At 32.3% G+C, this 22657-nt stretch overlaps 2 protein-coding genes across 3 annotated transcripts; both read left to right on the top strand.

Moving 5' to 3' along the window:
• Positions 1 to 4725, top strand: LOC145160042 (putative ATP-dependent helicase C29A10.10c). Of its 2 annotated transcripts, XM_079079104.1 has the most exons (9): positions 1 to 191; positions 315 to 830; positions 1157 to 2323; positions 2823 to 3147; positions 3221 to 3295; positions 3380 to 3488; positions 3576 to 3719; positions 4153 to 4278; positions 4375 to 4725. In XM_079079104.1, the coding sequence occupies exons 1-8, from the start codon at positions 78 to 80 to the stop codon at positions 4223 to 4225; spliced, it is 2523 nt and encodes an 840-aa protein (XP_078935230.1). In that variant the 5' UTR covers positions 1 to 77; the 3' UTR covers positions 4226 to 4278; positions 4375 to 4725. The 2 variants fall into 2 exon arrangements, with proteins under 2 accessions (XP_078935230.1, XP_078935229.1); XM_079079103.1 differs by having other exon boundaries at positions 3221 to 3488.
• A 10356-nt stretch (positions 4726 to 15081) lies between these two features.
• LOC145160040 (uncharacterized) lies at positions 15082 to 16144 on the top strand. Its single transcript, XM_079079101.1, has 4 exons — positions 15082 to 15263; positions 15343 to 15418; positions 15519 to 15691; positions 15816 to 16144. Exons 1-4 carry the CDS (start codon positions 15148 to 15150, stop codon positions 15889 to 15891), a joined length of 441 nt encoding a protein of 146 aa, XP_078935227.1. The 5' UTR covers positions 15082 to 15147; the 3' UTR covers positions 15892 to 16144.
• The last annotated feature ends 6513 nt before the right edge of the window (positions 16145 to 22657 follow it).

The raw sequence follows: 22657 nt of genomic DNA, 5'->3' as shown, positions 1-22657 counted from the left end.
ACTTGAAGGCTTAATCTGGTGTCATTTCTAGTAAGCAATAAATTAAGTGAGTTTTAACTTCTCCATCGATAAGTGATATGGCAACTTCTAGTAGCTTTAATAAGCCCAAAACAAAGGGAAAGGAATTGATTGATGAGGTGTTTTCTTGGTCATTTGATGCTGTTCTCAATGAAGATCATTACAAGGGAAAGGTTAGTGATTGAGTCATGTGTGATATGCATCATCAAAAACAGCTTTATAGATTATGATCAAATTACAAGTTTTCTTTCTCTAAGCCAAAAAAGTAATTGTAATAGTGTAAAATTTATTAATAGGTAAACGAAATCGAAGAAAGATTTTCATCAACAAGTGATTACACCAAGTCGTTCATCAAGCCACTACTTGAGGAAACACATCATGCTTTGATGTCCAAAATGAGAACAATCTCTAGTGCCTCTACTCGTGGGATCATCAACATGTCAAGATTCCCTAACATATATTTGGAAAGTAAGGGCAAAAGTGGAAAAGGGTGTTATGAGCCCGAGGTGGGAGATCTCATAGCTGTTACAAATGGAAAACCTAGATGCATTGGTGATATCAATCAACCAAATGGAAGTCCCTATGTCATTGCTTTGGTTCAAAGCGTCTTCAAGGATGATGTGATCCAAGTAAGATCCAAAAAACCCATTGTGTTTAATGGGAAAGTATCTAACAATAGAGGGAAACCCATGTTGTTTGTGGTTCATCTTGTGAATTTGACACCTAATATCCATATATGGCAAGCTTTGCACTCTAAATTGGATGGGGAGAACATGAAAATCATCAATAAAGTACTCCAAAGTGACTCAAAGGTGATAAACTTCTTTTTAGACAATTTGACAACATATAATACATGATTCAAACGATATGAAATATGCTTAAATGCTATTTATTTATCAATATATCTTATTTGATTGAAGTACTTTTTGTATATTCATCGATCTAGTTTCATTTAGTTTTTTTTTACTATATTTGTACATAACAATCAACATGTTTGTTCATTCCACACTTTCAAGCCAAACAAATATGATAATAGAATATAATGATCTATTACATTACCTTTCTCATTCCATTACATTGTTATGATTACATTCCATCATACCAAACAAACCCTAAGATCATGGAGTGATTATTTCAGGGTAACAAAGAATGTTCACTATGCTCCATTCAAGATTCAAAGAAATCTGCTTCACTAAACTTACAACACACCATGAACACTTTCACTCTGAACCAATCTCAAAAAAAGGCAATATGGAGTTGCATTGTTGCAAGAGAATGCCATCATCAAGAAACCGTGAAACTAATATGGGGTCCACCAGGAACAGGAAAAACAAAAACAGTTGGTTGTCTTCTATTCGCTCTATTTAAAATGAAATGTCGCACATTAACATGTGCACCTACCAATAACGCGGTGTTAGAGGTCGCATCACGTTTTATGAGTCTTGTAAAAGGTTCACTAGAGTATTATACTTATGGATTTGGAGACATAGTTTTATTCGGGAAAGGTGAGAGAATGAAAATCGGTGGTTTTCCAGAACTCTATCAAGTGTTTCTTGATAATCGAGTATCTGTTCTTGCTCGTTGTTTGTCTCCCACTTTTGGCTGGAGAAGCAAGGCAAATTCGATGGTACAATTACTGAAATACCCTCAAGATGAATACAAATTGTACTTGTGTGATAAAAGAAAGGTGGATGATGAAGCTAGCGATGATGATGAGTGGGAGATTTGCGAGGATGATGGTTTAAAAGACGTACATGGGAAGGTGATAGTTTACGAAAAAGTGCTTAAAATCAAGGAAAAGTTATCTTTTGAGGATTATATCACAGAAAAATTCAACATTCTTGAAGAAAAACTGACAACTATGCTTAAAAACATGTACACACATATGCCAACTTCTTGTCTAACATTACAACTAGCAAAGAAAATGATGAGAGTGATCACCTTGTTAAGAAATACCCTCCAAGGGGTTGAAATTTCTGAAGAAAACATGGAACCTATGAATGAGTTGGTAGTGATGAAGAAGGAGTTCTTTCAAGTTCTTGATCAAGTCCTTCGTGAAACCGTTTCTTTCCCTAATGATCAAGAAATCGGAAACTTTTGTTTGGAAAATGCATGTTTGATCTTTTGCACAGCCTCGAGCTCAATTAGATTGCATGCTCTTGAGACAAATGTGGAATTATTGGTAGTTGATGAAGCTGCTCAACTTAAAGAATGTGAATCTTTTATCCCTTTGCAAATTTCGGGTCTTCGTGATGTTATACTCATTGGGGATGAGATGCAACTACCTGCAATGGTTGGGAGTCCGGTATTTATTCTTTCCATCTTTTTTAGTATATGCAAGGAATAAAAAATTAATGAAAGTACATTATATTGTTAGCATTTAACTCTTTTTCAATTGGGCTGAATACAAGAAATAGCAACATACGTAAATTTAATTATTTATTATAGTGTATTACTTTCATCTGTGTCGGTTATAGCTTATAGCCTTGTACTTTCAATCTTTTTCACTTATGAAGACATTATACTTTCAAATATCTATGCAATTGTAGTATTATACATTAAAATATCTATACAACTATAGCAATGTAAATTAACTTGTATTTGGATCACATTGCTATAAGTGAATAGGCATTTCAAATTACCATGTTGTAACATAAAGAAATGAAAGTAGGATGTAGTAATAACCAAATAAATGAATACACCTTGCTATTTCTTGCATTTAAGTTTAACCCCTTTTATTTTGCTATCGAGTTTTGCACCATTTGATTAACTGAAACTCTACTTGTGTGGATTAATTGTTGTAGATATGTAGGGAAAAGAAGTTTGGAAGGAGCTTATTTGAAAGATTGGTGTCACTAAAACATCCGACACTCCTACTTAATATCCAATACAGAATGCATCCTGAAATAAGCCTGTTTCCTAACCAAGAATTCTATGGGAACAAGATTAAAAATGGCCCAAATGTCGATAAAACAAATTACAACAAGCAGTTTCTTAAAGGAGACATGTTTGGACCATACTCCTTCATTCATTTAACCCAAGGGAAAGTCGAATTTGATAAAACTAACAGTGGGAAAAACATGGAGGAAGTAGCTGTGGTTGTTGAGTTGATTACAAAGCTTCATGAAGGTAACATCTTCTTACTTCTATTTCCTTTAAACTACTTTAAGTCTTGATCATTTTTATCGACTTATATTCACAGAAAGTGTCGCGAAAAACAGAAAGATTAGCGTGGGTTGCATAACACCATACACAGCTCAAGTTTGTGCAATACAAAGTAAACTTTCAGACATTTATGAAGTCATAAAAGCGGGAAAACGTGAGTTTTCTTTGAATGTTAAAACTGTTGATGGGTTTCAAGGGTGTGAAGAGGATGTGATAATCATTTCAACTGTAACTGGAATTGCGAGTGGATCTATTGGTTTTCTAGCTAGACCTCAAAGAGCAAATGTGGCTCTAACACGAGCAAGGTTTATATACAATAAACTTTACAAACAAAAAAAAGAAGTTCAAATATATATGTATGAAGAAATGACTTAATCTGTTAATTTGTTAAGGCATTGTTTGTGGATATTGGGAAATGGAGATACGTTGAGGAATAGCAGCAACACATGGAGGCGATTAGTCAACAACGCCAAGGCTCGGGGTTTTTTTTATGTCGGCAATGAAGACGAGAGATTGGCTCATGTGATCAACCAAAGGTACGTGTTTTTTCCATTTTTGGTCCCTGAGCATTGCTAATATTTTCAGTTTTGGTTCAAAAATGTTTTCTCTTGCAATTTCGGTCTTCATTTGAGGTTCTTGTAATGTTTTTTTTTTGTTCTTGTTTCAAGTAAAGAGACTATTTTTGTGAACTAAAGACTTTTTGTTATGAGATTGATGATTTTTGCAAATTTTGTCGAAAGGTATAATCGTTTTCTTGGAACATGGACCAAAAATGTTATATAAACATCAAATAAGGATCAAACTTGTAATCGAAAACTTTTTGGGATAAATATTCAAAAAAGTTAGCTTTATCTAGGACCAAAAATGTCATTTACTTTATGCTTTTTGTTGGGTGTAAGGTAAAAGTCTTAAAGTTAGAATTTTATATTTTTGTTTTTTTTTTGTTTTTGTTTTTTATAATTTTGAAAGGAATTTAGAGGTTTCAAAGATGTGGTCAAAGGTGATGAGAATGGATTCTTATCAAATGGAATTTCTGCAATGAGTTTGAGAGAAGAAGCAAGGTCATCATCATCACCATCATGTGGATTATGTTTGGTAAGTATTTAATTTTTTAATTTGAATTTCATGTTCGAGGAGGAAGGGCATTTTGGAGAATTAACTTATTGACTGGTTTTCATTTTCTTTATGCAGGAGGGACGTAAGACTCACCAACAACACACAAAATTATAATGTTTTTTTTCAATAATATCATATATTCTTTGTAAGTATTATATTAAACCGAACTATGTTAAGTAGGGGTGAACATAAGCGGGTACGCGGCCAAATTACACGGAACCGGAACCGGTTACATCGGTTCTTAAGGTTTTGGAACCGGAACCGGAACCGCCGGGACTGGTTCCGGTTCCGGGTACTCGGTCACCAAAGTTTTAATATTATTTGTAATAAAAAATAACAAAGTTAGCTCTTAAAGACTACATAAAAGACACAAAACCATATAAATTAAGTATTACAATTATTTATCATAAAATTTAACCATTTTTTTACCCCACGTAATGTATATAGTTGTAATTTTTGTATTGTATAACATAGTATATTTTGAATCAATTTGTAAGCACCTTGATCATATTGGTAGATGTTATTGTTGCATCATATTAATGTAACGTTCATTTGAGATATAAAACCTACATATTCAAAATAAACAACATTTAAGAGTATATTACGTTTTAATCTAAAGTAATAAATTTATAGTACATAAAGCATAGATTAAAGTATATATATATATATAGATGTATGTTCAAATGTTTCTCACATCTATTGTGTGCTAGAATGCACCAATACGAATTTAATATTAATTATATGTATATTAAATGCTATCCATACTTATAACTCATTTTTATGGAAACTAATTAAATTCGTCATTAATGTCAACAATAATATTCTTTCAGCATGAATTCATATCTAGAAGAATGAGAGTGTATTCCAGCAGAATGAGAGTGTATTCTAGTAGAATACACTCTCGTTCTTCATATTCCATGCAACTTTATTGTATTTTAAGTGAGTGAGTCCTGGAACAAAATACGAACTCATATATAAAAACCTAGATACGAATTCATTCTGAAAGAATGTTATTGCTGACATTAATGACAGATTTAATTAGTTTCCATAAAAAGAGAATTATAATTATGGATATCATTTAATATACATATAATTATGGAAATTATTTAATATCTATATTTATTTAATTAATTAATTATTTAATTTACTAAATTCTTATTGGTGCATTCTAGCACACAATAAATGTAAGAAACAAAATAATTTAGCCATATATATATATATACATACCCCAAAATTGTTTAATAAAGAGAAATTCTATACATACCCCAAAATTGTTTTGTGTACCCCACTTATGAGTGAAATAGTATGTTTATCCTCATGATTTGACAATTTATATAAATGATATGTGACTGAGGGATAGGTACAGTAGCACCCTTAATAAATTGTCACATTATTATTCTAAATTTTATACAACTCTACTATTTTTTTTTTCTTACAATACACTTAACTATACAAAAGTTCGATAAAACATTTATTTTAAACATAAAAAATTTTATTTTTCCCACACTCCATATTCTTTAAAAGACCAATATGACATTTCATTATGGTTGAGTTTATCCATTCAATGTCAACTAGACATTCTACATCATTCAACTATCTCATTAAGCCACACATCATGGATGTTTTAAGCTTCTTTGTATTCTAATATTATGCCAAAATAAATTTTGACATCATGTGACATTTATAAAAATGCCAAAAATTTCTATTCGAGCTATGTTTCACACGTCACAACTAGCTAATATGTTAGCTTATTTTTTGAACTTTTTTAGGTTGCCATGTTTGATAACAAAAAAAATACTTTATAAGCTAGTTTAGCAAAAAGCTACTCGGAATTACTATTTCAATGAGTTTATTAAGCTTTATTAATTTTCTCTCAAATATATCATTTATTAATTAAAAAAAACTCAATCTTCTACATGACCTTTTATATTATTTTATATATTTTAGCCAACTTATCACCTAATTTTACAAAACGTTATGTTTTACCCGTTAACAGCTAGGTTTTCATTAATCATCTAGTTTTTCAGTTATACATAACCTGAATGACATATAATATACTTTTAAGGCTTTTTAAAATTGTTTGAATTTTGAATATGACTTTGATTTAAAATCTTGATCACTTAAGATTCAGTCTTTAGATACATACTTGAAAAAGGAAACTTCATATGCACGAAGCTTGGCGACTGATATAAAAATCAAATCCATTTTTTTCTTCTTATAGATGTCATTGGTGTGTATTATGAATACTACAATCCAAATAAATTTTATAGGACTAATAGGTATTAGAGGTGCCAAAAACGACTCAACAAGCTGACCTGACACGAGCTCAACACAAACGAGTTTGAGTAAGCTGATTTTGCAAGTTCAGATTAACTTAAAACTAACAAACACTTAACTAAGAACGGATGTTATCAAGATATTAAAAGTACTTTCGTTTAGTTTTGAATCCACCTTTTTCCTATGGTTAGTTCTTATTTATGGATTAATAAAGTTGGTTACCAATTCATGAACTATTATGTAATGATCATACACAAACAATTAAGACAATTAATTAAACACAATTATGATCAAATTATGTTCTCCAGCACAACTAAAGTTGTTACCTTTATCACTTAATCTAAATGTGATTAATCCTAACTCTAGCAATTTAATGATCATAAACTACTAGGTAAACAAGTTCATATAATTCAAATGGTCAATAAACTACACTTAACTTGAATCAAAACAACAAAGATGCAAACCTTAACATGATAGGTAATGATAATCAAACACATGCATAAACCAAATTCATATAATCCATAAAATAAGAAACTAACTCATAGTTTTAGGTTTCATCTAACTAAACGAAAGTCTACTAAATTAGCTACTCGTGGCAGAAAATAAACACATAAAATCATAAGAATTCGACATGATTGAATTAATGCAAACCGAATGTGATGTGTGATCTTCAAATCTTCAATCTCGAATCGTTCTCTCTTCCAAGGTTTGTTTTTCGCTCTCCTCTGACTTCTGAATTCGACTATAACTCCAGGAAATCAGATCCAACCTCCTTAACTCGAATGTGCAAATGAGTTTCTATAGTTTCCTAAAATCGTATATCACGTCGTGAGAATTAGGGTCTCACGTCGTGAGATCAGTATAAATCTGTGTCTAACAAGGAAATTGCATTTCGCGCATAAATCTTCTAGAATGATCAAGCTCACGTTGTGAGCTATAAATCTCACGTCGTGAGTTCTGTCTTTGCACAAACATCGCAAATTTTCTTACAAACACGGTGTGGTGATCTGTTCCCATGCCGTGGGGAGTGTCTTTGCTTGATTTTTCTTCCTTTTTAAGCTCCATTAAGCCCCTGTTTAAGCTCCAGCCCTTCCAAGTTCCAATATTCGTCACTTCTGATCCCTTTTCTTAAATAATGTCCTTGTTAGCTACAAAATAAAATTTAAATATTATAAGTACCCAATATCTTCATTATTAACTAAAATGTAGCATAAATGTATTAAAATAATGCCTAAATATATGTATAGATATGACAATAAAATAGAATTTAAATATTATAAGTACCCAATATCTTCATTATTAACTAAAATGTAGCATATATATATATATATATATATATATATATATATATATATATATATATATATATATCAATTATGCAAGGAATCTCACATGTTTCTCAAAAAATAAAGTTCCATATGATCTTACATGTACACTAAAGCATGTCAACATCTACATTGGTTAGATACAAATCATACAATTGACATTTACAATCTTATCCATCATACTCCTTCCAGAAATATGTCTGGAATTTTGCAATCACTAATTTACCACCTTACGAACTCAATTAATAATTGTATTTTAGAAATTTTATGAAAACAAATCATATAGCACTAAAATGTAGGATAAAATTAACACTTCTAAAAGATATTTAAGAAAACAATTTACTTGATTATAATCAAAACAATAACTTTCCCGATATGTAGTTTAAGAACTAACATGTAGAGCTCCAAGATATTATTCTTTTGATTTGCCTCAATGACATTAAATATCCAAGATATCCGTTTCATGATTCCGCTCAATGATTATATGCTTCGTGATCTTATCTCCTCCCATCATTTATCCTCATGCCTACATGTTTATGATTTTGCCTATTAGATTTGTTGAAAATTTTAGGGCTTCTCATCATTTTAGGCCCTGGACCGCCCAACATCCGCCTGGACCGGCCCTGCTACTCTCATAAACAAAGCAAAACAGAAAGTAAATTGAAACATGAACAACTTAAAGAACTAAAGGGGGAGGAACATGTATTACTTAAGAATGTTTACAACTACAAGAGTTTTAACATATTAGAAATTTGGAACTTGCTTTTTCTCATAATAGACTTCAAAAAAATAAAAAATAAATAAATAATAAATTCAAACATACCTTTTTGTCATAAAATGAATGTTTGAAACTCATAAATGAGTTCCAAAGTAGGTCAGTTTCAAGAATAAAAATTTATTTTTGCATTTTCTCAAAATGTTAGTCACTTTGTAATATCTATTTCTATAAAGGATTTAAGTCATTTTCGGCCACTTAACTTTTGGTTTTGTGTTCATTTGGTCATTTAACTATTTTTAAGTTTTAAAAGGTCATCGAACTTTTGGCTTTGTCATTACTTACCTAACTTTTGGTTTGGTCACTTAACTTTTGGATTTGTGCTCATTTAGTCACCTAACTTTTAAAATTATGCTCATTTAGTCACTAAACCTTAAAATAAAACTATAAAAATAAGCATAATTTTAAAAGTTAGGTAATAAGCACAATTTTAAAAGTTAAGTGACTAAATGAATACAAATCCAAAAGTTAAGTGACCAAACCAAAAGTTACGTGACTAAATGAGCACAAAGCCAAAAGTTCGGTGATCTTTTACAACTTAAAATAAATTAAGCGACCAAATAAACACAAAGTAAAAAATTAAGTGACCAAAAATGAAATAAAAACCCTTGTAGAAACTGATAATTTCTTTTTAGACAAAATTACAAAAATGGTCCCTGTGGTTTGTCAAAAGTAACAAACTTAGTCCCTATCTATTTTTTTTATGCGTTTGGCCCTTGTGGTTTGTAAAAGTTGCATTGGAGGTCCTTTTTCATAACACCGTCAGTTTGTAGCCGTTTGGGGTCATTAAGTTGGGGGTATATTCGTCTTTTTATGTTTGGCGCTCATTTAAGATGGTATTAGGCAGCGATACGTCATTAACCTATCATCATTAACCAGAGTCCAAGAAACCCCCTTCATCTCCACTTCACCTTAGCCAACTGATCATCTTGACGATCTTCATCCTTCATCCCTCGCATCCGATTTTAGGTTTTATCAACTAAAAATGGTACTTTATATGTGGAATTTATGTGGTCCTCATATGATTGCACCCGACCTTGATAAAGATTACAGTAAGTTGTTTCATCTTTTGTTTGGTGTTTCTTGGTTTGTATATTCAAGGCTCATCATTTTTCTTTTTCAGATGGTCACGACAATTTCTTCACTTTAAAGATACATCATGGTGGATTTTTTACAAAGTTCCCAGGAAGAAAGTACGTTGAGGGAAGGTTGGCATTCTTTGACTTTGTTGACACTGATCTTTTTTCAGTTCATGATCTAAATGACATGATTCGTGAGATAGGGTATTCTGCGGATGACACAACGTACTATCATTATAGAATTCCTAATCTAGACTTAGATTTTGAATTGAAGGCTCTAGGAAATGATCAAGACGTTATATCTATGACTCAATATGTCCCTCAAAACAGAGTGATTAATGTGTACATTAAACATGGTTCTACAAGACTTCATACTTACTTCATGTCCCTAAGTAAAGTTGTTATTGAGCAACTGGATGATGATCCTTCTCCTGAACTTAATAGGATTAGGCCTAACAAGAAGGGAATTGGTTCTTGTAGCAAGAAATTAGACATGAATGTCCCACTTAAAGAATCAGCTAATCAAGCTCAGGGAGAAGATGGTGTGTATGATTTTTCCATGTCCCTAGTTCCTTTTGAGCCAAACAAACAAGATGTGGTTAATGAGTTTAAGGATGATTCATATTTCCCTGCACCAAAAGAAACTAATACAATGCAAGAAATTACAGTTGATATTAATTGCCAGAATCATAGGGAAATACTAGATGATTTTGAGCATTTTAGTAGTGATGGATATCAGAATATGGGTGAGTTTGAAAGAGAGGTTGAAGTTGAAGAAGAACGGGATGAAGAAGATGAACAAGGGCATGCAGATGATTCAGAAGAGCATACAGAAGAAGATGATGATTCTGAATACATTGTTGACCCAGAAGCTATTTTAGATGACTGGGATGTTGATATGAGAGAGTTTAACAGCTGTGTGGATGAGGTTGAATGGTTTGGACAAGGTCCAAACATAGAATTAGATTTAAACCAAGATGATGATTTAGGTGTGATCAACAATGATGAGTTTGAAAGTGCAGGATATGAGGAAGACCTAAGGAAGAGAATGTTAAAAAACCTGAACAAGAAGGTGCCTTGTTCTTCTGGGGTAGTTCATGTTACAACATTTTTTGTGGGTCAAGCTTTTAAAACCAAAAAAGATATACAAGGTCACGTGAAGATGCTTTCAATAAAAACAAGGAGGGCCCTACGCATGGCCAAAAATGAAAAATTGAGAGTAAGAGTAAAGTGTAAAGGGGTGGTTCCAGATTCCACTGATGGTGGGCCCTCCACTGTAAGTAAAGTCACATCGAAAGGCAAAACTGTAATTTCAAAAAAAGATTCTTGTCCTTTTTCTATTCAGGTATCTAGATCTACGGAAGAGGAACAATGGTTGGTGAAGATAGTTATTGATGAGCATTTATGCTTACAAAGTAGAAATGTGAATGCATGTACATCTAGATATCTGGCAAGCACTATTCTCCAAAAAGTGGATTCCAACCCTCGCATCCCAGTAACAGCCTTACAGGAGGAGCTTCAAATGGATTTGGAATTAAGCATATCAAGAATGAAGGTGTTTAGGGCTAAATCAATTTCAAAGGAACAACTGTATGGTGACTACGAAATCCAATATAATTTGCTGAGAGATTACTGTTTGGAGTTACAAACCAATAACTCATATACAACAGTGAAGCTAGAAGTGTGTAATGAACCAAATCCTGATGTTCAAACTCGTATTTTCAAGAGGATATACATTTGTCTTGGAGCACTTAAGTTGGGGTTCAAATCTGGAAAAAGGGAATTATTGGGATTGGATGGATGTTTCTTGAAAGGACCACACCCTGGACAAATTCTAACAGTTGATGGTCTTGATTCCAACAATGGAATATATCCACTAGCTTATGCAGTTGTGGAAGCTGAGACAACAAGTTCATGGACATGGTTCTTGGAATGCCTTGGTGATGATTTGGATTTGGATGCATCATGCAACTTCACTTTTGTATCTGACAAACAAAAGGTATGAATACATATAACATAAGTCTCTTTTAAAGCTTGTAACAATACTAACTATAAATTACATTATATGTAGGGAATAATACCTGCAATAGAAAAAGTGTTTCCAAATGCGGAGCATAGATGGTGTTTGAGACATATACATGAAAACTTGAAGCTGCAATGGAGGGGAGAAGAGTTTAGAGATCACTTGTGGAGGTGTGATACAAATACAACCATTAGGCACTTTGAAAGGGCAATGAATGAGTTCAAAGATTTCATTGCAGAGGCTCATGAATGGCTAAGTAAGATTCCTCCAGTTCATTGGGCTAGGTCTCATTTCACAGGTAGAGCACATTCAGATTGTCTGTTAAACAATTTGTGTGAAGTATTCAACTCTAAGTTAGAGCATGGCAAGGACAAGCCTATCATTACCTGTTTAGAGTACATAAGAGTGTACTTGATGAAGAGACATTGCATTGTACAAAAAGAAATTGATAAATGCAAAAGTCTATTAACCCCTACTGCAACTACTATACTTGACACAATCAAAACAACTGCAAGCAAATATAGGGCACTTTTCTGTGGTTCTGGAAAATATCAAGTGACTGGTATGATGTTTGATCAGTATGTGGTCAACTTGAAAGAGGGTACATGTAGTTGTAGGTATTGGGAGATAACAGGGATAGTCTGCAGGCATGGAGTTTGTGCAATATGGGAACATATTCAAAATGGTGAAAAAGCCCAACAACCTGAATATTGGGTGCATCCTTGTTATAATCTAGAAACATGGATGGCAATGTACTCTAACAAAATAGATCCAATCAATGGCAGGAGCATGTGACCAAAATCTAGATGTCCAACCACTCTTATACCTCCTATACATCACACACAAGTAAGTTGAATGTTAGTTAACATAGTTTCTTATTCATCCAGTTTTATGATTTCCTTAATATTTTTGTAGGTTGGAAGGCCCAAGAAAAAGAGGAAGAGGGCTATAGATGAGCCTACTAACCAGTCAACAAACCTATCTAGGAAATTCTTGACTGTTACTTGTTCCAAGTGTCATAACAAAGGACATAACTCTAGAACATGTAAGGGGCAAGGGGGGTCAAGTCAGAGAGCAGTGGGTGGATCAAGTCAAGGTGGTGTGGGTCGATCAAGTAAAGATGTAGTTGGTGGAACAAGTCAAGGTTCAGTGGGTGGATCAAGTGAAGATGTAATGGGTGGGTTAAGAGCAAAGAAGATGGACAAGGGAAAAAAATCCTCAAGTAGGACCTAAGTGAAGTTGGATACACATGAAAGCATGACTAATCAAGTTATTTGGCTACCTTTTGTTTAAGATTATAAACTTGTATTGATGCTTTTGTTAAAACATGTTTAATCTAGATAATTACATCTTTTTGTAAGTACCTAAATTAGTGATGTAATTAAGTTGATACTAGCCATATGTCATGCTACATTTCTGGTTGTAATGATCTTACTTATCATGTTTTGATCTTGTGTGTTTCTCATTCCATTCCATTGTTTGATAAATGACAAAAACTCATTTCATTCCATTGTTTGATAATGACAAAAACTCATTCCATTCCATTGTTTGATAATGACCAAAACTCATTACATTCCATTGTTTGATAATGATCAAAACTCATTTCATTCCATTGTTTGATAAATGACCAAAACTCATTCCATTCCATTGTTTGATAAGTGACCAAAACTCATTCCATTCCATTGTTTACTTATAGTGTTTTGATCTTGTATTTTTCTCATTCCAATGTTTGATAAATGGACAAAACTCTTTCCATTCCATTCCAATATTCCTGATCAATGACAAAAAAAACAATGCTTTATAATTATCATAAGACAAAATACCATTAAATTGATTAACCAAAACCATACATTACATTAAGATTCTAATACATGACATCCCATCCCAAAATCAACTGGTAATATCCCATTCCAGTTCTATACACCATCCGACATTACATATCCAAAATACATTGACCAAATACACTCCCAAATCCAACTACTACTTAGTGCATACATATATAAACGAAAAAAAAGAACCAAGACAGAATAAGCATCCACTTGAGCTTCACAACATCTGCACGAGCTTGACTCAACATCATTTGAACATTGTTCAGTCTCCTTAGCAAGCCAGGAATCACCTCCACAGCTCTGTGGCACATCAGATCGTCCACCCACCCAAGAAATGGACAGCTTTGACCGTTTCGAGCACAAGACCAGAATCGCATTCCTGGGTTGAGGTTCGTCCAAGATGTACTCTCACAGCAACACTTCCACACATACAAATCACAATTCTTGCAAGAGAGGAGAGCTTCGATTTTTCAGAGATGGTAACTTGATTTTTCTGAACGGTGGTTAGGGCTTATTAAAGGGGGTGGAGAAGCTAATGTGAAAATACCAAAATACCCCCATATTTTTTGAACTTAATGACCCCAAACGGCTACAAACTGACGGTGCTATGAAAAAGGACCTCCAATGCAACTTTTACAAACCACAAGGGCCAAACGCCTCAAAAAAATAGATAGGGACTAAGTTTGTTACTTTTGACAAACCACAGGGACATTTTTGTAATTTTGTCTTCTTTTTATTATCCGTTATCGTCTCCGTAATATTAATAAACAAATACCAGAACTTATTCTACTTTATATTTTAGCTGATTATATTATTGTATCGCATGTGCGAAAAACTCAAAAAATAATATTTATGCGTCGTGGTCATTACCACGAATTGCATGACGTCGTAATCAATTTATAATGGGAATAGTGGGAACGACGAGAGAACTTGGGAAGAAAGCCAAAATAAGAGGTCAACACACACCAGCTACTACTCTAGTCTTCGACCACTCAATTTTCCATGTATTGCATTTCACCTCCTATAGTTAACCAAGTTTTTATCTATTGATATTATTGATATACATCTTTTTTTGTATCATAAACATATTTTTCAGTAAGTACCATTAATAACCACATGTCGAAGCATAATATTTTTAATTGAATCATTATATATTTAATTTCATTTCAAACAGATTGTTGCTTTTATAAATGTATAAGATCTCTATAATTTTTGGGAAAATGTTTAGTAGTGGTATTATGATATATTAAGTACAATTATGCTTTTTTTAGTTTTATATCCATATAGCTCTTTCAAAATTGCTAGTTTAGTTAAGCGATATTAATTTTGACATTTGAGATTGCAACAAAAAAGAATGAAAAGGGTTAACGTGTCATACCCTTAAAGTTAAAGGTGAAAGTTTAGAAATTCTCCATACTATAAGGACTTTTCAGCAATTCACCTCAAAGCAAGCTACAAATACCCTGAACCTGAAGACGAAGGTGTTGAATCCTACTCAGTTTTCAATTAATCATCTTCAGATCTTCGTCGGAGAAAACAGATGGCCGGAATAGTTGAAATTTTGCCGAAAGAGTACGGCTACATCATTCTCACTCTCACTGCCTACTATTTCGTCAATCTGTATATGCAGATTCAAGTCGGCAGAGCTCGAAAGAAGTAATATTTCCAAACAAACACTCTTTCCCTTTGATTCTAATTACCCTAATTTGAAATTTAACAAAATTTTATGTTGAAGGTATAATGTTTCATACCCAGCACTCTACGCCACTGAAGCAGATACCAAGGATTACAAAATCTTCAATTGTATTCAGGTTTGTACAGATCGCTTGCTGATTTGTGAAAAATACATCATTTTTCTTCGATTCGTTTATGGGATTTTGAGGAATCTGAGTTTTGTTTGTTTGATTACAGAGAGGGCATCAGAATTCGCTCGAATCCCTGCCGATCTTCTTTGTTTTGATGGTTTTGGGAGGGTTTAAACACCCACTTATATGTTCGTGTTTGGGATTAGCTTACACAGTTACTCGGTTTTTCTATTTCAAAGGTTACTCCTCCGGTGATCCTAAGGGACGTCTCCCGATTGGGTATGTGAATTCTACTGATAAACCCTTGTTTGTTTGCTGTATACTTTTACTATGATTCGATGATATTTAGATAAGTTTCGATCTGTAATCTGTATTCACTTTGAATTTCATGTTCTAATTGCAGGGGATTCAACAGTGTTGCATTATTGGGGCTTGTGATAGTCAATATCACGTTTGGGGTGAGTCTTCTTAAGGCATAAATTACAAGCATCATGAAGAAAAGAATGTTCTTTGGGGCCCTTTCTTTTTTGTGGTATTTTATTAGAGGAAGAAGCAGTTTCATTTTGTAATGTTGATGAGAAAAAAAAATTATTGTTTTTACTTTTTAGTTGAGGCATTGGTCTTTAAGCTGTTGTAAACTGTAGTTGTAAGTGCCTTTGGAATGATAGTTCCAAGAGCTTTCTGTAAAATGTAACTCTTTAATAATAATGCATTTTGTTTGACTCATGAAAATCCTTCGATGTTATGTCTATTCGTGAGTATGTTCTTTTATCAATATAATCTGTTCAAAAAGAGGACTTCCATGACTACAACATAGATTTGTGTGAATTTAGTGTAAACCAGTCAAAATCTGCCATAAATCCATCACAAATCCTTAGGAAATCCGTCACGAATCTATTGGAAATCCGTCATGAAGTCCTAATGAGTGTAAATTTAATATAAATTTGTCGGTGTAACCCTTTTAGAGATGGAAACTTTGTCGAAAACGAGTTTTTTTAGTAGTGCAACACTTAAAAAAATCATACAATAAATTTGATATTGTTGGTTGTTTTTATATATAATTCACTATACTAACAATTTGATGTATTGTTACGATGTTTAAGGGTATGAGGTCACATTAAACGCAATAAAATATATGGAAATAAATTATATATTGATATGATAAATTTATTATTTATCAACTAACAATATATAAGTAAATAAATAATTAGATTAGATAAAAACAAATTAAATTAAATTAAAAAAAAAGTTTAATTAATTATTAAACAAATTAGTTTATTTAATAGCTTAGATAATAAATCACTTCGGTGCTATTTGTTTTTTTGTAAAAAACTTTTTCAGGCCTCTTATTGTTATGTGGCGCAGCACACACACAACACTTTTAATCACGCAGCTGTTTTTTTAGAAGTCTTCAGACTAAAAAACATCTGCGCTTGTTCTGTTTGGCGCAACACTTGTATTGCCTCTTCCAACCTTTTTTTTTCTTGTTGAAATCTTGATTATATGTTGCTGAAATCTTATTTTACTTTTTTTTTCGTTTTTTTATTCTTGTTGCATTTTTTTTTCGATTTTTTATATTGAATAATGATAATTTCTTGATGAAATATCATTATTTTTTTGCTAAAATATTATTATTTTTTGTTGAAATATCATTATTTTTTGCTGAAATATCATAAATTCTTGCTGAAATATCATAAATTCTTGCTGAAATGTCATACATTATTAATTTTTCGGTATTAAAAAACTATTTCGGTTTATAAAATCAGTTTATTTTAAATTTTTAATTCCTACAGCAACATGCAGATGTTAAAAAAACAAACACGCTTTTTATTATAGTCTGCAGGCGTTTGGTCCACCTCTTCTACTGCAGAGGGTTGCAGAGATGGTCCGTAGACTTCATAAATTTTTGCTTCAAAAAAACAAACAACACCTTCCTTGGTTACAAAATAACGTTGACAAAACGAGGTGGTTACCTAACAAAGCAAATTTGCTCTTGTGGAGAGCTCGGTTGGGGCATTTGCCCATCACTCTGAATTTGTCAAAGCACGAAGTAAATCTCTCCAATTCTATTTGCCCTTTTTATAATATTATCGAGGAAACATAAAACATCTCTTTATGCAGTGTTCTTTGGCTAAGGAGGTGATGGACCTATTCATCTTTGGTGCGCTGACTTCCCTGCAGCAGCGGATTCAATTAAGGAGCTTGTTCACCTGATAAAGATTGGATAGGAGACAAGCAAAATGAGAAACAACATTAGTATCATCTTGTTGGTTTTTGTTTGGATTATTTGGTCATGCAAGAATGACATGCAAGGTCTTCAATGGCAAGATTAGAAACTGTAAATTCATTCTATGTGAGATCAAGATCACTTATTTTCAATAGAAACAAGTAAATGCTTAAAGTGGTGTGTAGCCACCGAGTGGTATATGTCATGTCATCTTTCATTATGCTATAAAAAATGTATGGACCGGTTTTTTGAATTTGTGAACCTTTTCATAGAGTCTCATAGTGGATGTTCTAAATTGTAACCCAAATCTTTCAAAAAGCATAAGTTTTGTCTCCTGTCGTGGTAATCAGACACATTTTAGAAACACGAATTCCGATTCATAAAGTGTCACGAAACCTTTCAATTTGCATAAGTTATGATTTTTGTTCTGCAAACGAGATTAATTATAAGTGATAGTAGACAGGATAAATAAGGGTCAAACTCAACTCAAACACAGATTGTGGTTAACAAATTTCCAAGTTTTATTAGAAAAGAGTAATTGATTAAATATGTTATTAAAAGTTGTTGACTGTGCAAAGTACTTGATCAATTAAATAAAAGAATGTTTTGCAATATTTGAAAATTTTGATCATGTTTGATTCCAAATCGGTATTGTAATATGTATCTACTAAAAAAGTTTATTCAAGCTACTACATGGACATAGTTGTACAATGTAAAAATAATATAAAAAACTAGTAGTCATATGATTTGATGTTCAAATCCCAAAACCATGTTTACATACAGACGGCTTAATTTTATATTTTTCTAAAGTAATTTATACAAATGGTCCTTTAACTTTCCCGTTTTTCCCTGAAATAGTCATTACAAAACTTTTTTCCCTGAGATAGTCCCTAAAAAGCAAACTTTGCACACAAAAGCCCTTGTGATTAACTTTGTTAATAGAATTTGTTAAGTTTTGTTAAATAACAAAAATATCCTTTGTTTAATGCACACAAATAGTCCTTCTTGTTTACAAGATCACTCATTTGGGTGAAGATTAAAATTGAAAGTATCACATACACAGACATAAAGTCATTGTCTCCATCCTTAACAACGTGTTCAAACTAGCAGATTAAGTTCATCCATTATTAGAAAAATTAAGCAAGCCAATTGAAGGAGATCAAATCACAGACACTAAAATAGCGATATTTGGAATGAAATTGGGAATGAGAAGCCAAGTCAGAGACCAAATGTACAAGACAAAAAATTACAGACCAAGAATTCGAACACTGATTTACCTCAACGATGAAGGAGAAGAATGGTGGGTCGAGAAGATGACTTCGATTTGTCTCTATTGATTGGTCCTTCTCTTTTTGTTGTCTTTATCACACACAGACACACACACAATGTGTGTGTGAGTTCTCTCCTGTTCTTCTTTAGAAATTGACAACCACAACACGAAATTAAAAGGGGTTTTAGTAGCTTTAGAGGGTGTTTGGGATTACTTTTTAAATGACTTTTGTCTTTTAACTTTTCTAAAAAGTCAAAAAGATGTTTGGAAGATACAAAAGTTCTTTTCAAAATAACTTTTGTAAAGAAGAAAAATGTGAGTTTTCAAAAGTCAGGAAAGTGTGACTTTTTGTGACTTTTAGACTTTTAAAGCTAAATTACACTCAAACGTCAAGAAATACAACCCAAAACACTTTTTAAAAACAACTTTTGGATTTTGCATCCTTAATAGCTAAACTCAAAAAGAACTTTTACAAAAAGAACTTTTAAGCTCAAAAAGTAATCCCAAACACCCCCTTATTTGGAGGGGCTGGAGGTGATTTTATCATCGGATGTGAAAGATTGACGACCACCACCGGTATCGGCTCCTCCACCACCAACACCGACCCTCCTTCGTTTTCCATTCTTCTCTTTGCGTGTAGTTTATCTTTCAAGCTTTCATCTTGGTTCGACAAAAAAAAACGCATTTATGATGACGAATATAAAGAAATGGAACGATTCTGAATGGATTTTGAGTTGATTCCGTTTGCGTATGATCGGAAAGAGTGTCCTAGGATGACGATGGGAGCTGTGACGATGGTGTTGACTCTGTCGAATCTTGTTTACTCGTTTGACTGGGAGTTACTAAAGAGGAAGAAGGAGAGGAATAGGACGGTGGCGATTCTGCGACTGTGATGGCGTGAATCGCCTGGTTGCAGACACTGGTAGGGAACAATCTATGTTTCCGATTTCACCTGAATCGAATGCTTGAATCGATGATCTTCATGTTCAATGCTTGAATCGAACCTGGGATTTCACCTGTTAGATTGTTCTTGTAAAGATAAACTTGAGTTAAATTCTTTAACAAAAACAAATCAGTAGGTATTGATCCATTCAGGCAATTAAATGATAAATCCAGGCATCCAGCAGTTCTAGAGTCGACATACGGGAAAAAAAATTCGGTGATGTTCAGATTGAAGAGGGTGATTCCGATGATGCTAATGTCACTACATGTAATCTCTGGCCAACTACAAAGGTTGGAGGATTGGTTCCAGTGGTAGATGGAGGGTGGATTTGACTAGAAGCTTTTGATGTTGAGAACGGTGGTTTGGTCATTTTGGGTGGTGGTGGACTATGAAATCTCGTGTTTTTAGTTGTATGTATGTGTGTGAGGGATCGTAAACAAGAAGGACTGTCTGTGTACAAGAAGGAACGTCTGTGTGTATTATATAAAGGGTATTTTTGTGGGTTATTTCCATAAAAGACCTTATATTTTGATTTTTTTTCTTTTTAGACCTAGAACTTTTTTCTTTTCCGAAAAAGACCCAACTTTTACCTGTTACTTGTTATTTTAGACCATTGCAGGTCACCAACAGGTAAATTAGGTATTTTTGTTTCATCAAAGACCCTATATTTTGTAGTTTTTTTTCCATTTTAGACCTAAAATATTTTTTTCAAAATAAACTCAACTTGAAAATTGGTTATAGTCTTCAAGACCAAATATATATATATAAGGTACTTCTTGACTACACCGAAAAAGAAAGTATACATGTATAAACTAAAAAGTGTTATCTAATCTATTATCTTTTGAGCGAATATAACTTAGAAGAATTACAAAATTTTATTTTTGTCTAAAAGATATCATTAAACTTTATATTGGATATATATTATATCATTAAACTTGATATATTGTTTATAAAAAATGTTATTATTACCGCTAATAAAAAGTTTGATGTTAATTTGATATTTTTTGGTAACAAAATAAATTTTGTTAGTTTGTCTATTATACTTATTTCGTGAGTTTGGACATATTTCTCTCTCTCACTTTTCTATATTATTTTTTTGGTCGAATTTTTTAATCAATTTTTTTAGAACAGTTAACAAACGCACTCACTATCATACTCCTAAACCAAAGCCATAAAATATTTTGTAGCATTAGCCCATTATTGAATAATATGTTATAATTATATAAAATACATACATAAAAATATTAATCATAAACATTCATAATAGTTTTGTTTAGATATATCAGATTCAAGTGTAAGACATTCTTAAAAAATATTAACATCACATATAAATACATAAAACTATATTATGGGAATGAAACCATTTGAACATAAGTTGAAAATCCAAATAACAGAAATGATACCGCATACTTAAATATCCAAATTCACGGTGTTTGTATATCGCGGTTATTGATTCTTAAGTATAATCATAATAATTACCAAAACAAAATTTAGGATTTCATTTTAATTTAAAAAAGCTTGAAGGTGTTTGGTACTCAATTGCTTATTGAATTTATGATCTTAAAATTATATAAAATCTCTTTTGTGCTGTTAGGAAATTTGGCTTCACATATCTATGTATTCAACTCCTAGCTTTTGGTAATTGTTTTATGTAACTGAAATCGAAAAACTAATTAAACCAATAATATAAAAAAAAGTTTTGGAGCTAGAAATTGTAAATTTTCCCAAATGTGGACAAAACATTTTGTTATTATTTACATTACACTCGTGAAAAAAAATACTATACAATTTCATTGTATGTGTAATGGTTTAAAAAATTTTATTTCATGCGTAAATCAATACGATGTCAAAAGATGCGAAAGTTAAATCGTTGTCTATTATTTAAACTAAAAGAATATAAGTATGTTTTTTATGCCTTAACGAAATTAAGCTACATGAACTTGGTGTAGTGAAAAAATAGCTTTTACATTTTTTTTTATAAATATACGTGGACAAAGAATTGTCCAACCATAAATAAATGTATGCATAATAATTACATTGTTTAAATCGATGTCTATGTTTAAACTAAAAGGATATAATATGTTTTTTATACAACTAGTCTTGAAATAAAAAACATTTTAGGTTTAAACTGGAAAAATGTACTAAATGTAGGGTCTTTTATGAAATAAAAATACTTAATTTCCCTTTTGGTGACCTGTTAGGGTCCAAAATAACAAGTAACGGGTAAAAGTTGGGTCTTTTTCGGAAAAAAAATGTTTTAGGTCTAAAAAGAAAAAAAGTCAAAATATAGGGTCTTTTATGAAAATAACCATATTTTTGTCATTTAACAAAACTTAATAGAATATGTTAACAAAGTTAGTCACAGGGGCTTTTTGTGTGCAATGTTTGCTTCTTAAGGACCATCTCAGGCAAAAAAGTTTCGTAAGAACCATTTCAGGTAATACAGGAAACCTAAAGGACCATTCGTGTAATTTACTCATTTTTCTAAGCTAGGTCTTAGGGCCCAAGCTCTAAAAAGCCTCAATTCTCCAAACTTAACCTAATATTAATATATCTCAAATCTCAATTAGTCCATCACTAATTATACGATAGGCCACATCATAGTGAGCGATCTTGATTCTTGAAGATGAAATGCATGCAGCACATCAGTGCGATCTTGAAAACTGAAATGACATATTTTTTCTTTTATCTTGATTCTCAATTGTTCAAATCATCAACGTCAAATGGTATGTGTTTCACTTCTTTTCAAGTTATGCATTATTTATTAGTATTAGCCGATTATCGTTATCCATTGATTACAAAACA

This window comes from Lactuca virosa, chromosome 2 (genome assembly GCF_052849685.1).
Source record: "Lactuca virosa cultivar CGN04683 chromosome 2, Lactuca_virosa_CGN04683_v6, whole genome shotgun sequence".
Lineage (NCBI taxonomy): Eukaryota > Viridiplantae > Streptophyta > Magnoliopsida > Asterales > Asteraceae > Lactuca > Lactuca virosa.
Note: the sequence above shows the minus strand (reverse complement) of the source record. Positions and strands in the feature narration are given on the sequence as shown.

Excerpts from the sequence above, each read along its gene's own strand:
- LOC145160040 (XM_079079101.1), top strand. The coding sequence starts at position 15,148 with ATGGCCGGAATAGTTGAAATTTTGCCGAAAGAGTACGGCTACATCATT. Across the intron at positions 15,419-15,518 it reads AAATCTTCAATTGTATTCAG|AGAGGGCATCAGAATTCGCT; the intron begins GTTTGTACAGAT and ends GTTTGATTACAG. Across the intron at positions 15,692-15,815 it reads AAGGGACGTCTCCCGATTGG|GGGATTCAACAGTGTTGCAT; the intron begins GTATGTGAATTC and ends TTCTAATTGCAG.
- LOC145160042 (XM_079079103.1), top strand. The coding sequence starts at position 78 with ATGGCAACTTCTAGTAGCTTTAATAAGCCCAAAACAAAGGGAAAGGAA. Across the intron at positions 3,489-3,575 it reads GTGGCTCTAACACGAGCAAG|GCATTGTTTGTGGATATTGG; the intron begins GTTTATATACAA and ends TAATTTGTTAAG. Across the intron at positions 3,720-4,152 it reads GCTCATGTGATCAACCAAAG|GAATTTAGAGGTTTCAAAGA; the intron begins GTACGTGTTTTT and ends TAATTTTGAAAG.